The 17,831-nt window shown below is 37.4% G+C and overlaps 1 protein-coding gene across 1 annotated transcript; it reads right to left on the bottom strand.

Moving 5' to 3' along the window:
• Positions 1-5,610: 5,610 nt before the first annotated feature.
• On the bottom strand, positions 5,611-17,749 carry ZCRB1 (zinc finger CCHC-type and RNA binding motif containing 1). Its single transcript, XM_062567458.1, has 8 exons — positions 17,660-17,749; positions 12,555-12,642; positions 12,345-12,373; positions 8,946-9,057; positions 8,752-8,859; positions 7,750-7,859; positions 7,575-7,650; positions 5,611-6,266 (listed from the first exon to the last, which is right to left on the bottom strand). Exons 2-8 carry the CDS (start codon positions 12,636-12,638, stop codon positions 6,135-6,137), a joined length of 651 nt encoding a protein of 216 aa, XP_062423442.1. The 5' UTR covers positions 12,639-12,642; positions 17,660-17,749; the 3' UTR covers positions 5,611-6,134.
• Positions 17,750-17,831: the final 82 nt, after the last annotated feature.

The raw sequence follows: 17,831 nt of genomic DNA on the forward strand, positions 1-17,831 counted from the left end.
GTCCTATAACATTTTGTAGGCCTAAAACATGTGTGCAACATAGTAAGAAGTCCCACAGTGAAGTAACAGAAAGGTGGAAAAAGTAGAAATTCTGCAAAGGCTACTTTGTCCTGAACTCACATAGTCTATAGTGAACTTGACCATAATTGTGCAGCAAAGGGACAGGATTCTGGACAGTCTCCAACTGCCTTAGCTAAATTAAATATGAACATGAATAATGCTTTGGGGCCCTGCATGCTCTGGGACTCCCCAGGCATGGGACTCGCAAAGGATCCACCCTTGCTGCAGAACAGTGTTCCAGATTTTAATTAGCTGAGTTTCCTCTGTTAAGGATTTCCTACGAAAGCCTCCCACCATAAAAACCCTTCTCAGAGAGTTACCATGCAGCTGATGAAAATAAATCTTTAGCTGTTGTATTTTCAAAAAGAAAGAAAAAAAAAGAATGTAATTTCAAGGACTAGAATCACTCCTTTCAGATACATGGTTCATGAACTCAAAACCATCATGTCCAAGTACTGCATGTTCTCATCTTTCCTAACCTGCCATATGCTGCAAAGTCATTCCAATTTATATGCACACTTATGGCTCCAGGCATCATGGGCAGATGGCTCTTTGCCACCTAATCAAATCCACACATCAAGGGCATTCCAAATGGAGTCCTTTGTAGGATTATATCCTCTTTTAGTTCCTCTCCCTTCCTTGAGCATTTGCGCTTGCCACAGACTTGTATACCAAAAAGGTTCATAATTTTCAGATTTAACACACACTTCAATTAAGCACAAAGTATTACAAGCATTTCTAGCCTGTTCACTCTAATAACACAATTCAGTGCTTTGAAACTTCACAGCATATCCATTCAGTCCTTAATAGCCCTTTTGGTTCTACTTTGAGTCCCTTCTCCTTTTATAGCAGCACCTCTTAATTGGGTGGAAAGCTTATACAGATTTTCTCCGCTATCACATAAACAGTTAAAATCATGCATCTTTATCCCTGCAACCAAATGAGAGTTTGTGCTGTGCTGCATCAAGCTTGATGCAACATCTATATCTGGAAGCCTTCTAATTTTCTTTAGCTGCATACTGATAAAATTGGAATTTCATGGATCAGCTCATCTTAATGCAGGCTTGCAGTTGTTGCCCTTGCTAGGCTCATAATCTCAGAGTTGCATTTGGTTCTCTGGAGCATCCTATTAATCAGATAGGAAAGTTCTCGTATTAGTAACTCAGGTATTTTTTCATGCCATTGTGACCTACATTGGTGGCTTAGTTTTTTGCACATGCTTTTATCGTATCTTATTGTGATTTTTATAACTCTTTACCTTCTGGTTTACCTATCACATCCATTAAATACTTGTATAAGTAGACACCTTGGCTTTCAGAATATACAACAAGGTCAAGGTTAGCCTGACACTGAAGAAACATTATTTCACAGAGAATCAATTAAACTCAAACAAACAACTTCAAAAAACACTACTTTCTACTACATACAGAATTTCCTCAGACTTCTAGACTTCCTCCTTTTTCTGTAGACTACTTTTTCCAAACACCAGGATAGATACAAGAATCTCATCTACCCCCCTGAGAGAAATTAAGCCCTTCGGTTTACACCTTTTCCTTTGAAGGAGGAACACCGTAGTAATTTTTAATATAGCCTTCAATAGCTACAGAGAAAATTCACCCTGGTATGATCCGTCAGATAAACAAAGCTGTTTAGTAAGAATATTTTAAGAATACTTAAAAACAGTTTTTCAGTTTCTACCAGTAAGAAGCAATCAACTCTCTAATACCATTATTTTATGATAACATAGCTGAAAGAGTCTATATTTTTATAAATGAGCAATAGTGGAAATATAAAGATACACATGATTACGACGACACTGGAGAGGCCAGACAGAACAAAAACAGGAAACAAAGCTTTTTTTTTTCCTTTATACTAATACCTCTAAGTGTTCACAGTAGCACTTCATAACCCCCCTTTTTAATCCCATTTCTAAGCAATTCAGTATCTTGTGCCTCAGTAGACTACACCCAGAACAGCACAGGCAGCTCATGCTCCCCTGGCACAGTAAGTCACCTCGGCAGGTTAACAGAGGGCTATCCCGGAGAGCAGGGTGACCCAGAAGCCAAAGACAGAGTGTTTACAATTTGTTCCAGACATCACCTATTTAGCTACATGTAGTTCTTTGTATTTACAGCCCCTTCTACTGCTCTGCTGAGTGCAGTAACCTGAATATGTCAAGAATATAGTGGGAGACTGTTAAAAGTGGACTAAAATACTCTGGTTTTCCAATTTCTTATAGCTGCAATGCTTTAACAAGTGCTTCATAGGTACAATTTAAGTAATAAATTTATAACCAGTTAAACTAAGATTCCTATACCCTTCCATAGCCCCGTTTTTTTTTTCCAAAGAGAGATAAAAGTCAACCTCAAGTGTGTTTTGAGACACTACTCTACTAGCAAATTCAATAGACAAGAAGTCCTGTGATCCAGAAAAAATACATCTTGACAATTTTCAGGCTCTGTTTTGAAAATACAAAAGACAACAATATAACGAGTAGATGTTTGCAGAAAGATCCAAGTTTCTGACATGATTAAAAAAAAAAAATCTGTTTGACACTTAAAATCATTTCCTCCATAATCATAGTCAATTAAGTGTCCTCTGACAACAGCATGCAGCTTGCTAGGCTAAGCTGGGGCTTTGAAGTACTTAGAGAGAGAAAAAAAAAAAAAAAAAAAAAAAGAGAGAGAGAGAGCACAAAACCTTGCAATTTATCTGGCAATAACAGGAAGGTGTTTTACAGGATGGTTTTTATTCTTCTCTCTTTTGATAATACGGCTATACAGATGCCTCTGCTGGTGCTTTAAAATACCAAACTATCACAAAAGCACCTCCCTCTCACCCATATTTTAAAAAATAGTTGTACTCTATTGGCCTGCTCTAAAATCCAAGTTAACGTTCCAGCTAGCCTCTAAACACTGATCAGGCTCGGATAGGAACCTAAAGCCACGCTGCCTGGTGTAGGTCAAGGAGGGCACAAACAGGAGCAACTCCCCTGGCATTCAAAGGCCGAGGAGAGGTAGTCGACAAGCATTGGCCTTCTTCCCAGAATGAGGCAGTTGCATCAGGGATTGCTTCAGGTAACAAATTCAGATATGTGAGAGCAGAACAGGTACTCTTCCTCTCTAATTTAATAGCTATTTAACGCTAGCATTCTGAATTTCCCACCCAAAGATAATAAAGTATCTTGTCAACAAAGAATAGGAACTTGTACTTCTAACTTTGGTCCCTGAACCAGTGCAAGTATCTCCCTCCTCCAAAGGCCCTCTGGGTCTTGTTTTAGGCACTAGGCGCTTTCTTTTTTATAGGTATAAAGTACTGCTAATAAATAAAAGTAAAAACAGTATAAAGAAAACTGTTAAAAATGATTTAAGGAAAGAACTCTAGGTGCCAATTCTGCACAGAAGCAGGCTTATTTTAATCTGCTTCTTTTCCAGTACCACCCGCCTCTTCAAGTGACTTTAACACTCAAAGAAAGGAGCACGGAGAAGTGAGACCAGGTCAGCTGCAACACTCTGGACTGAGCTACTGCTTCATGCTGACAAAAGCAATTCCTGGGGGGAAAGCAGCGAGGCAGAAGCCGCAGCATACAAAGATATATCAACCCGCTTTAGCTACTGAAACTCTTGAAAAAGTGCTGTATTAGGTCAGAACGAAGGTCAGTTTTGTTTTTTCTGACAAGACAGCAGTAGCAAACACTTATGAAAAGCACATGAGAATGTAGCAATTCTAGACTGATAATTTGTATATTGCACACTTACAGGTAGTAATTTAGGATTTTTGAGTAGATTATATTTAAGCCACCATATTTGTGGAATATCATAATTATTCAAAAAAGTCCAATTGTTTTGACCCTATCACGTTGAAAAAAAATCCCATTGCAATGAGTTCCACTACTAAATTATGTAGTGTGTTGAAATAAAAGTTTGTTGAAATTCACTGCCTGATCACTTCATTGAATGCCTCTTAATTCTTACGAATTATCAAATATTCCCAGAACAAAGTCATGGATGATGTCAAATTGTCCTCTATCCTATTTCATAGTATTGCAGATGTAGACAAGTCATGGTTCGCAATAGTAGCATAACCTTTTTTTTCTTTTGCTCTCCATTTCTTCTCCCACTCTTTTCTTAAAAAAACAAAAAAACAAAAAACCCACTGCTTTTCTGACTACCATGGAACAATAGCCTGGCATTTGCCAAGAAGAATATATGTTGACGGTAAGAACTTTTTCTTACCAGAATTGAGAATTCTTCACTGTAGAAAAATGATCTTAATTATTACACATATGATGTGCAGTGATTTGCATTTATTAGTAGTAAATTGCACTTGGCACTTCAGAACCCAGCTACCCAGTATCAAGAGATCTTTCTGAAATTCTCTAAAACCTCATACTATACTAACTTGAAGATATTGTGCTTTCAGCAGAAAGTCATAAAGTAAGCTGTAAAAACATTCTTTGGAACATTGAGACTAAGATTTTTCTATACATAAAGCCCAGTACATCTCCACCCCTCTGTGTCTTGAGTAGTTAGTACAGAAAAGAAAAAACAACAAAAAAACCCCTTTCACTTCATTACCTTATTCTCATGTCTAAACAGTCATCCAGTTACATATTTAAATGTAAACTGGCATTAACTGAGAATGTGTAATAGAATATCCAGACTTACATTTTCTATATCTGGAAGAAAACCAAGTCTTGATAAGCAACAGGAAGAGCTGAAAATAGAAACACAGGCCAGCTGGTCTCTTCTGCCAAAAGTGAAAGTGTGAACGTGTTTTATATTGCACCTCCTAAAAATGAAAAGTTTGACTTTGAGCAAAATGGCCAATATAAAAAGGTTATCACGACCACCACCCACCTGTACTTTTGGGAGTGATAACCATTGCAGTGTTTTGTACCAATTCTAGTGTGTCTGAGGCTTGCGAGAGGATGTCTGACTAGAATCTTACAGAGATTCAGGCTTAGAGATCGTATTTGAAAGACCTGAACAGCTTTAGGTGCAAGACAGGTGCCAAAACACTTCACTCAGAGACTGCAACAGTTCCAAGCATAAGTAAGAGCTGACTTTCAGGCACTTTGGAAACTTTATAGGCCCTTCAGGTTTTGTCAGGAGATTCAGTCTAAAAAGTAAATATGATTAGCTATAACTATGTTAGATATAAGTACATTTAAAGTCAGTGCAGAACCATAATGACCGTGGTTAGACACCAAAATTGCAGTCAGGAGAAACAGTGCCCTTATTATGTCGGGAGATTTCAAATATTAGACTACAGAATATTAAAATATATGCACATTCCCATCTTTAAAAGATATGGCCTTTCTGTTGCAAGAGCAACAGAAACATCATTCTTAAAAAAAACACTTAAGTATGAAGATTTTAAGATTAAGCTAATCATTAGTGCACTTTTAACTTGCCCCTCTTACTAAGTCTGTATTTAGATTCCAGCAAGTTACTAAAACTGCACATAGGATAGAAAAACTAACATCTTAATACCTTTTGGAAAACCGACGGCTATATTGTTTAGTCTAAAATAATTTCACAGAACAAGTTTACAAGACAGTATTTTATTATATAACTGCATAAACAATTAAAAGACTACTAAATGATCGAGGCTGACAATCAGCCCTAGGCAGAGGAGCTATGGCAAAATTCACGTACTACTACAGCACTGCTTTCAAACAGGCTGTTAACTGACCAATACATAACGTGTCAGCAGTGCTCACAGTGATCCTTACAGGAACTCAGAGTTCCTCTTATGAAAAAGATTTCACTCCCAGTTTCAGGTATAGACACTAACTACACGAAGTATTATCCCAGACATTTCTCTGGATTTAAGTTTAGAAACACATTATTATCTTCAGCAGTTGCCTTGATGGCAGAAGTTGAGAGAGAGATCAAAAATTTTGTGTTGGGAAATAAAAAATGAGTGTTGAAGGGAAAACAGAACTGCTACGCGTTTTTTAGTAAGTGTCTTCAACACCCAAGACAAACCTGCATTACGTATATCCTTGTAGCACTTTACAAAATGTACATCATATATACATACACACACGTATATAAAATAGTATTATTTCAGTCACTAAGTTCTTCCTCGTCACTGAAATAAGTGCTTTTCTTAATGCGTGGACGTTTTGAATCATCTGAAATTGATGACTCTCCTGCAGTCTGTATCCATCTCTGTTCCTCTTCCTCAATTTTGGCTTGCTATAGTGAAAGAAGGGAAAGTATTAGATAGTACTAAGAATAACTAAGATGCATTACAGATCATAGTGCTAATTATTAGCATGCATTGAATTATTTCAGAAGAATTCAAAGGCTTTACCTCCATTTCCAGATAAACTGCCTGATGAATGCACTGGAAAAACTTTTCTGAAGGTCATTCGCATATGCAAATAGTAAAAATGTCTTCTGAACCCAATGCAGGCCACAGGCAATACCCTTTGCTTTTCAAAGGGGGACTTGTATGCACATGGTAAACTTGCAAAATTTTAGAGTAATTGAAATTTGAAGCCAATTCTACATTGCATTACAAGTTGGCATTATTGAAGCAGCGTTATTCTACTAAGAAGTTACCTCCTGCCTTTTGCAGGTGTTCATTCATATTCTGTGATGTGAAAATTACAAAATTGAAAGTAAAAATAGGAAATATTTAATTTAACTCAGACACACGACTTCCCAATCAAAAACTTAGGATGAAAGAAACTGAAGTATTTCCTGGCTTATTTGTCACTTACAATTTATATTTTCCAATGGTGGAGTATTTTCAGATGAATAATTGTGTGTATTTGCAACACTTTTTTCATACTAGATCACATATTCTCACCTCGATTCAGTTATATTAAGGACAAAGTTATCTTAACTGAACTTTTTTTTAAAGGGGTAAAGGAACAGCTGAAGATTAGGGAGCCATGAAATCTGTACATCAGTTCAGGCTTGCTCTGTGCAGTGAAACAAAAGTCTGTACAGAAGATAAAAGAAGGTAATAATACAGCTGTCAGACTACCATTATAACAAAAGCTGCATTAAACATGTCCTGAGGAAAAGGTTCTATTGAAGACAGTGATGGATTGTATTGGGTAAAGGAAGTGCTGCAAAAAAAAAAGTGTTCAAGATTTTTCTTCAGTAAGCGAGGGCAAAGGACATACCTGTTCATTCAGACATGATTGTTTGTCTGGATGCTCAGTTACCAGGGTAAAAAGGGGTTTGTGGACCAAAAACCTAATATAGCATCACAGCAGATATGACAGGGAACTAAGCAGTGAAAATGCTTGAAGGAAAGGATGAAGAATTTCAATTCAAAAGCACAGATAACAGTGAAACAGTAGAAGACTGAATATGTCTGCAACACGAAGAAACAAACTATAGTCTACAACTTCTGTCAGGCACCGTATCCTGACGGCTACATAATGGGCAGACCTGCAGGTGCATTTTAGAGTCTGTAAGACTAATTTTGAAAGACAAATACAAAAGCAAGGCATTTAGAAATAAATATACAATGCTTTGATTTCGCACCTGAACAGCTATGGCCTGGCTGAGGCTATCTAAAGCAGGGTCTTCGCCTTCCTCTTCACTTTCTTCTTCCTCCTCACTTCAACGCACAGAAAGAGAAAAAACACATAAACTTCTATTTTAAGCATTCAGTATGAAAAAAGCTACCTAGAAGTAGTGTGTAAATAAATATACATACACTTCCTCTGGTTCAACTATTTTCTTTCTCTTCTTCTTTTCTTTTTTCTTTGGTGGCTCCCGCTCTCCTAGCATATTTTTAGGACAAGCATAACTTAAGTGTCCTGCTTCCTTAGAGAAAAAAAAAAGGAATACTGGTTAACAGAAACCACTACAAACAATTATACGTTGAAACAAATCAGGAGGAAAGTTAATATAATAAAGTTAACAAAGCATTGTTCATAGCAAAAAGATGGAAGCAATTAACAAGATAAATGGAATGCTGTATTAGTACATAGAAGGCAATTCTTATTTATAAATTTGCCATGGAAACAAGGTGACTGGTGGTGATATGTATATTTAGCCTCAAATTCAGAACACTATAAATGAAACAAATTTTATTCTGTTGCTGCAAGAGCTGAACACACTAGAGTGCATTTATGTTAAAGACCAGATATAAACCTCAGTATTAACAGTATAAGAAATGAGTCAACATTTCTGCTCCCAACAATGTAAGGAATGGAGATTTAAATAATTCTAGTTTGTATTTGGTGTTAAATACTATCCAAATCTCAAACATCTAAGATATTATATTCAAGACAAACAAGGAATTGCCTGAGAAAAACAACAAAAAAAAAATCCACTTATTTTGTGCAAACACAATTATTTCCGACAATTTCTGTTTACCCCCGGACATATGAACTCCCAAAGATATAGTAAAAGCAAATAATCTGAAGTAAAGATTAGAAGGCTTTCTTTCTCTCACAGCATTGTACTGATAATATTCAGCTGTCTTCTCATCAGCATGTGACACAATCATTACAAGCACATATCTTCCCCTTACCCTCAAAACCCCAAATACGAGAAAAAAGTGGTACTATCATTCTTGAACTCACTGTTACACAAGCTGATAATACTAGCAGCAAGAAGAACCTATAATACGCAGGGTTAGCAGCGTCAAACAGGAGAAACAAACTTAAAGTCAAAAATTGGAATACGTGTGTCCATTTTTGGTTTTACTCACCCCACATTCATAACACTTAGACTTATCAAAGTAATTTCGCCTGCGAATGAATTCTGCTGCTCTTCCATTATCAATGGCAATACTTGCTTTTATTACTCTTCCAAATAACTAGAGCAAATTGGAAAAAAGAGATAAGTAAGTATTTTGGAGCTCTAAACCCAACCCTTTTGCTGTAACAACTTTCCCTAACTTACCTGTTTGTTATTGAGTGCCCGAGAACAGTTTTGTGCAGATTCTTTATCCAAAAACAAAATAAAGGCAACTCCTTTACTCTTCCTTGTATCTTTGTCTTTCATAATAGTAACTCTGAAAAAATATAACTGCATTATTGATATGCTAAAATTCTTTCATAGATTTTTTTTCCTTAGTTATAGATCCTAATGAGATCTTGGCTTTGTTAAATACATTTTCCTAATTGCTATATAAAACCAGAAATGCTCGTTAGACAAAAATTCAAAACAACAGCTATGTAAGTAATATGCTTACAGGCAGAAGGGGGATAATTTAAAAAATATGTGGAATCTTTCAGAGTTCTGTATCATTCTTTAATTCCTTGAATGACTTAAAGAATAGAGAATATCATCTTTAGATATGCAGATGACATAACTGGAGGGAAATACACATATTGGAAGTAAAATTAAAACTAAAGAGTAATCTTGGCCATTGCTAATACTGTTGAAAAACAAAGTGTACTGAACTATATCCAAATTGAGAACTCTGTGTTTGGGTATGACTAACTAACTAAACACATTCAGCACGTGGAACAACAAGATATTCTGCAGTATTGTTCTGCAAGGATCTCTGACTGGAATCCAAAGTGGTCAGAAATCTACAGCTTGTTATTTTGCAGGACATAAGAAGTAAAATTTTCAGTCTAACATAGGAAGCATCAGCTGCAGTGCCATATCTAGTAACAGATATAGAAATTAAAAAAGGTTTAGATGCCATAAAATCCAAAGGCAAAGAAAAAGAATGCTAGGAGGTGTAGGGAAAAAGAAACTTAACCTCAGCTCTTTCAATCTTATACCGAATTTATTTATTCTTGAAAAACACCAAGAGAAGCAGCCTTCATATAAGTTAAAAATAAAAGTGCATGTTAAAAGGTAGAAAATGAACTCTCCACGTCCTCTCTGTATCCACTACTAGCAGAAAGAGGTTCAACCACAAGGCAACCCAACAATGTAAGAAATAAGACCCCCCACACTTCACAAACAGAAGGTCTATGAGAGAATATGTGTGGCTAACATATGATCTACATATTAAAAAGTTCAGAAAATAAAAGCTTAGCAGAAAAGCTCAATTTATTTCCCCCAAATACACTCACACACTAAGACAGATTTCATAACAGTTGGTTTTTGTTTTTTTAAACCAGATGCTCTCTCACAAGGATGTGTCTGAGCAAACGCCTTAAGTTGAAGCATCAACTTTAAAACAATTCTATTAATTCCTTTGCTATGTTAGAGCTCCATTAGAATTCTTGGGGGAATAATACAAAACTGTTAAAGTTCTGGTTATGGTATTTAATGTACCTGTTAATAGCACAACAATGGAAAGAAACAAGGGTGCCAGGTTTGTAACAGGTTAGCAATTTCTTGGAGCCCTAATAAATTTGATTTCTCTACTGAACTAGCTGAAATCATCATAGCATCAGCACATATTGAGGTAAGCAGTTTAGTAAGGCAAACAAGTGGGCATGACTTTGCCCACTTGAGTCAAGTCACACCTCAAAAGAGCCCAAGTCCAAGTCGACCTAGATATCTTTGAAACACTTCAATTTCCCAAACGTTTTGCAATATCTCTCACCAAAGACTCAACAGATATCAAGCTATCTATTAGAAAGATCTTCTCGGGAGCTAATCGATGCTGGTTATCCTCAAATTTTTATTCTTAACTAATTGTTTTCACATGGAAACGGAATCATTGGTTGAATACACAGTATCTGCACTGTTCACAGTCACATCAGCTTGCAAAATGGCAAACACCTAAGTAAAAGTTTTGCTACAGATTTGCTACAGATACAAAAATTATTCATGGTAATTCCATGACTTTTTGTGTTCGGTTTTTACTTTTGGCAATGATGAGATGAAATATCAGGAAAAATTAAGCAACAGTAAGTAATTTTTGCAAAATAATACAAGTGGGCAACACAACTACAACCACGCAGACAGAGTGCAAATTCTAAATTAGGTGTTTCACACAAGACCCAGAACACGATTTATTCTGCAAAGGCATCTGAAAACATCATTTCCAGTCTCTATGATAGTCAAAAACGCCAACAGAACACCAGAAGCTATTAGTTAGGAGAGAAAAAAGGAAAAAAAAGAAAAAAAGAGATGCTGCTTTGACACCTTTCAAATAAACAATGCATCATACAGTCAATATTCCATGCTATTCTGATCCTCTTTATTTGAATAAAAGCCAAAACAACAGGCCGTATCTGCCAATAGTTCCATATTTAGATTGTGGAACTCCTTACCAAAGAATAACTGAGAGGTCAGATGTAACAAATATGTAGAATAGGTCCATTAGGTCCATCATTTAATATCTATTAAACACCAACAGTACTACAACACTTGGCTCAGGATTTTTCTAAACCAGTAGTTCAGCAATAGACTAGGCCAGGTCAAAGAGCCGCACCCTGAAAACAAAAAGACCACAGCAGCCCAGTTTTACTGGTCACTGCATGTCTGCCAGAGTCCTACCTAAGGGTATTCCTCTCAAAGTCAGTTTAATAAGTTTGTTTTTCTAAAGCTGTATTTTGATTGACATTTTGTGCTGTTTTGTCAACTGAATTACACTGCTGAGAATACAATAACTTTGAATTTAGCTCTATCTCTCACAAATTATTACAGCAGCTGCTAAAAGTTAGAGTTGATGCTTGCTGGTGGAGGGTTGAAAACAAATCTAAAAATCTAGCTATTCTGACTGGTTAAAAGAAAGTCAAACACATACAAAAACTAAAAATCAAACAAAAAATCCCCAGAAAATTCCTTAAAATAACGTTTAGTCTATCATTTGGTAGAGGCAAATATCTACAACTATTGTCCCTATGTATTAAACATATGGCTATTTTCTTAATGGGGCTTAATCTGGAATGGAATACTAAACAGTCACAACAAAAAGTCCCTCCAGAGGCACAAATAAAGGAATTATAGTTTGAAATTCTGGCAACTAGTTTGTGATAATTGTAAAATCTAGTTCATGTATGTAGAAACTCCCACTCTTTCAGTTATCCACACAGATGTTGAGAGGTAGGGAGGAAGGGGAACAACACTTACTAGAAGAAAAAAAAAAATACTGTTTTGGCTACTTCAGAGAAAAGACCACTGGTATACAACATTGTATTTGCTCTTGAAAAGTGGTTAGCAAAACAGTACTTGTCTTCAACTCAAATATTCTCATATTTTGCATGTAACTGCAAGAGCTGTCAGCCATTAAATTAAATTTATATTTTTTAAAAAATGAACAGGACTTCAATACAGTGCCACATTTCACACTTAAATTATAAAAAGCACAAGACATTAAAGGGAAGCAAAGACATTAAATATTTAAAATCAAAGCTAAAAAATAGCAGGACATATCAGGTCACTTACTTGACAACTTTCCCATATTTTGAAAAAATCTGAAATACAGAACAAAATAAAGAGATTTAACAAGGGATTATTGCATTTTCTTTAGTAATCAATTTAGTAAGATGAACTTCACTGTAAATAATAGGTATGTATTAATGTTGCATTTACACTTCAAATAGTTGTCACCAATTTTAATTTGAACGATGTAACTTCTTAAAACAGATTGCTTACCCTGTATAGATCATTGTTTGTCAGAGCAAAGGGCAAATTGGACACATACACTGTGCTTTTGCTTGGTGCCAAGCCACCACTCATTTTTCTGATGAAAGGAGAGAGAGAGAGGGGAGTTAATTACCTATATTCAACAAAGCAATCCATTAAAAAAGCAGTTGTCAGGCTTTTTGGTTTGTTTTTCAAATATAGCTCAGTCATCATAAAGTTGGGGAAAGTATAGCTTCCAATGTCCTTTCATCATTTTACATAAAAACAGCATTTTTTTTTCATGTTGTATAGCAGACAGATATTACATTACTCCCACTCAAGGTCTGAAGAGTATTATTTTTCTTTTCTAATCAATTTGTAAGTCATGACAAAACAGAAATGTTAGGATACTTAAAACAAGCTTCTGGTGATTTGTGCAGTAAACACAGGTTTAGCTCAAGAAAGAAACATGTAATCTTCCATTTAATTAATAATCTAGTCAGTATGTGAAATTAATTACTTTTGTTCAAGTACTTGCATGATCTGATCCTTTATACAAGTTTATACAGTTAAGCTGTATTCAACATAGAATAAACCACATCTGGTTAAGGAAAACAAGCTTCCTTAAAGCAAGAGTCTTAATTCCTGGGGGGTGTGGGGGAAACCTCACTGGTTGAAAAGTGCAGCCCAGCTGCTAAAGCAGTATTTCCTCAGTCTTGAACCTATTGCTCCTCCTTCTACATTACTCTGGAACCACAGATCTGCAGAGCTGATTATAGACATCTCCCCTATAGTCACTCCTCCTTCTGAATAGGTAATTCTACCAGTAGGAATCAGGGAAATCTTGAAGCTATTTTATTTTCTAACCTCTTTTAGGCTCTGAGACTAAGTAGCCAAGAATATGCTTAGATACAACAGATCAATTCAAAAATATTTTAATCATTCTGTGTTACAACTGCATGCAGGTTAGATAATGCTAGGTAATGAATAACTGAACTAACTTGAAAAACAGCAGACTGTTTTTCTCAGGTTTGGAACCTTCCAACATTTTACAAATGTCCAAAAGTCTATGCAAAGCATTTCTTCCCTCTGATCCATCCTGTAGCCATGGCTTGGTCCAACAGTTAAATGAGTAAAAATGCAAGATGGGAATAAAGCATAGCCCTTACAAGAGGGCATGCCAAGTAGTACAAAGCTCCCTATAGAATCCAATTAATCCTTGCTTCTCCAGTTTCCTGCAGCCTTATTCCAGCTTTTAGAACACCTGATTCCTAACTGCCTCCTTATTGAAGATCAAATCACTTCTTCAGCAAGATCAAATCATTTAAAAAATGCAAGTAGAGAATGATGATGAAGGGATGAAAAAAACCAAAGTATTAGAAATCAATATTCCTCACAGCACAGATGTGTTAAGGGACTTCTCATGTGGGGAGTCTGAAGTGCCAAAGTAACTAATATCATCCTCTATCTGTGGTTATTTTCCAGTGTTTCATGATTCAGCAATCTGAAGACATGACACTTTCAGTAAACACTGATTACCCAAATGCTTTGCTTCTCTTTTCTGACACGTTTACTGCATCTCAAGTAGCAGTTTCTAAACGACTGAATTTTCAGTCTTCCCATCTACAGAAACTGTGTTTTTGGACATGAGTAAAAATGGCAACATAGAGGTTAAGCAAATGAAAACAAAATGAAAATTTGCAACAAAAGCGATACATTGTAGTTGGTGTTACATATACTGGACTCATACTCCTAAATCTTTGCTGCTTGGCATTAACATCTTTGACAAAGGTAACCAAATAGACTTGGCAACAAGCCATACAACAGATCACCTAAGTGCAGTTATCCAGATGTATAGTGCAACACAATAGAGCTGGTAAGAGCAATCTTAGTGCTGCATTATGGCATGCTGCCAATGCTAATTTACTGCAATAGAAGAGGAGGAAGCAGAGGTGGACCTCACATGGCCATACATGGCAATTTATTCTGCCTCAAAGACAACAGAAACTACAGCATCATCTCATCAGGGACCAAGCAAATCCCATATTGATGAACAGATGCTAGGGAGAGCAGCACAACTTAGAACAGTAAGCTTGCATGCCCCACAACGCTGCAGTGCAAGCCTCCAAAAAGAAGGTGACATGTCACATGAAGATTATTACTGGCCAATTATTTCAGTACAGAGGAAGTTATTATGACTGCAAGCTACAGAATTGCCATTTTCAGCTGTACACTGCTTCTTCTAACACGTTTAAAATGTTCCACCCTGGATCGTGGCCTCCAGGCAACTAAGGCTGAGCTTCATTTCTGGTCCATCAGATAAACTCAAGTGAAATAGTGTAGCTTCTCTGACTGCCCAAATACTCTTGGCAACTTGTTTAGTATTATGATGCCAGGATTCTGTCATTTTACTTCTAATATCTGACTCACTGAAGAGATGCAATTTTAATAAAAAGTAAAGTAGCTGTAAGACTACTCATGTCATTCTCATGTTAAGTTTCAAATTCACCACTCCAGGCAAGAATACTTCCCTAAACCTGCAGGAGTTGTCTTGTTGCAAATACTAAGGGAGCACTGAGATGCCTTATAAATAGTTTTGCTCATTTAAGCCAGTAGATACACAGACAGGTTTGCAAAATTGCAACATTTGGGCATTCAGCCAGGTCTCCACAAAAACCTGGTTGTCCTTACTAAGTCTTTCACATTTAAGCATTTAACATTTAAGCATAATAGTTTACTAACACCAATCTCTCAAAAATCTTAGGCATGTTAAAATGCTGATCCCTGGCTATTTGTTGTAGATATGGTGTTGTAAGTGGAATTTTAGATCCAGCTATTGGTACAGTTCCTCCCAGCCTCAGAAGCCTTAAGAATTTTAACTCTGTCATAATTAAGCCATACTTTTTCTTCCTCTCCTTTTTTGAAATCATGAGGCCATTACAGCTGGTAGAGTACAAAGCACCAAAGTCATATGAATGACTTCCCCTTCCCCTGTCATTAATGAATGATAACTTTCCATACCAGTTTCACATTTATTAGTCCAATTTTTTCCAGCTTTGCAAAAAAAAAAAAAAAAAAAAAAAAAAAAAAAAAATCCAATCCTTGCTTTAATTGTCTAGAAGAGATACTCTTCTGTTACAAGGCTCCAGTGCCTTTTTCTTTAGGAATTTAATAATTTCATAAGTCTGTCCAAGTTTAATACTTTCCTTATATTCTCCTTGGTCATCATTTTCTCTGCTCCACAGGATTTCACTTCACAGGCTGACTAAAGGGTGTGGGGGGAAACACAGAAAGCCCCCTGAGCTTTCAACTTGCTTCAGGAGACTCACCTAAGAGTCATGTAAAACCTGGTTTCTACATCCCACTAGAGCTCTCCAACAAAACAGAAGCATTCCGTATAAAACAAATGTTTCAGTGCGGATTTCCTAATCTTCAAGGTATCACTTGGATATTTACCTTTAAAGCATCAGCTGGAAGCCAGTACAATGTCCCCATGGGGCTAGGGCTAAGCACAACTCCCATTAGACGATCAGCAAAGCTGTAGTATTAATCCTTCCTCATTTATCATTTTCACATAATAATTTGGGGGATGGGGTCATCTCTTACTACTATCACTTTCTGAATTTAATCTTTTTGTATTATCCAGCAACTCAAACCAAACAAAGCCATTCTTCTGGCATATGCTGATGATGATCAAGTCTCCTGAAAGATATACTGGGTATCAAGTGGAGTCTGAATTTGCCAAACCTTTTATGTCTTAACACAGCAAGACATAAGAATGCCTTAACATCAACATTTCAACTTAAGCTTTTTAACTTTTTCTATTTTTAAGTGCATAAGTCAAGTTAGTGACTCAATGAATTAAACTATAAATAAGTTGCAGATAATTTACTCAACACGTGCTGAGTTGCTTACTCATAATAATCAATTTGAGGTTTTTTTTAACCTTCATGCTTAAAACTCCATATTTGATTTGTTATTTCAGATCATCAGAGTTTAGACCCAAATAAACAAATATAATTAGTTGTATAAGAACGTCATTATGAGCTTGGCTCAAGGTCATAATCAAACACCTGTAAAGGAGGAAACGGAATCCATGTTTGCTTTGGTCCCAGGCTAGGGCAATCAATCACTTGCTATGCTTCTTTCCTACACAAGGGACAAGTAATAAACTATCAGAACTGAGTCAGTTTTACCTCTACATAGTTACTTAGATCTTAAAAGGAAGATATTAAATAGGATCAGAATTAGGTCATTAAAGCTGGTAATAGCAGCAGAAAGAGTGCGAGGTCTATCAGTCCATCCAAGTTAGGAATACACACTACGAGGATCCACAATCTGAATCAGCAGTAGTCTTACATTCCATTTAAATACAAAAAGTGTTGGGACAACACGATATAATAGCCAGGCCATCAACAAGGACTATATTAGCTTTAACCAGGCTCCCTTTCTAAACAGATTCCCAGCATACTGGAGACAGGCAGTTCTGAAAAATTGTGTGGTTCAGTCAGGTCTAGTTTAACCTAGAAATTCAACTACAAATGGCAGGACCAGGCAGCTCACTTAGTAAGCTCAGTTCCCCCTAAAAACCCTAGCTGACACAAAGTGCTTCCGCTTCAGAGCACTGTTAATTGCAAGCTGATACTAAAACTACGAATCTATAGGTTATCTGAAATTGTACAGAAGTAATAGATACTGTATAGAAGTACTGAGTGGTAAATTAGATTAAACAATGGTTCCTCTACACTGGCACGGATCCTACCAACTGCTTATTTAGCCTTGCCTTACTGCTGCACAACGATAAACTGCTACCTCCTCTGCGCAGATCCTCTCTGCTATCACCTCCTCCTCCCCCCGCCAGCACAGCCACAGAGCCGTCACTGTCCCATCCCTCTGAACCCCTGCGAAGGAGCAGTTAGCCCACAGCCCCGCTCCCCACCCTTCCGTTACGGAAAAGATAAAAGCCCCAGGGAAGCACAAAGGCTTTACACAGAGCTGCGCCCGCGGCGCCCCCGCCCCCGCGCCTGTCCCTCCGCCGCCGGCGGGGCCCCGCCGACACAGCGGCCGCTCGCACACACAGCGCGGCCCGTGGGGGCGGCGGGTCGCGCGCGGAGCGAGGACGAGCGAGCCCCTACCCGGCTCCGCGGGCCTCCGCTCAGGCCGCCCGAGGGCTCATGGCGCCGGCGCCCGGCCCCGCGCGCCGCCGGCCCCGCGAAGCGCCTCCGCTCCGGCGGCGGCGGCGCGCTTCCGCTGACGTCGCGCGATACACGCGGCTCCTGACCAGTAGGCGGGGGGAACGAGGGCCAG

Source organism: Rhea pennata, chromosome 1 (genome assembly GCF_028389875.1).
Source record: "Rhea pennata isolate bPtePen1 chromosome 1, bPtePen1.pri, whole genome shotgun sequence".
Lineage (NCBI taxonomy): Eukaryota > Metazoa > Chordata > Aves > Rheiformes > Rheidae > Rhea > Rhea pennata.

Excerpts from the sequence above, each read along its gene's own strand:
- ZCRB1 (XM_062567458.1), bottom strand. The coding sequence starts at position 12,638 with ATGAGTGGTGGCTTGGCACCAAGCAAAAGCACAGTGTATGTGTCCAAT. Across the intron at positions 12,374-12,554 it reads CAAACAATGATCTATACAGG|ATTTTTTCAAAATATGGGAA; the intron begins GTAAGCAATCTG and ends TCTGTATTTCAG. Across the intron at positions 6,267-7,574 it reads GCCAGGCCATAGCTGTTCAG|CAAGCCAAAATTGAGGAAGA; the intron begins GTGCGAAATCAA and ends CTTTCACTATAG.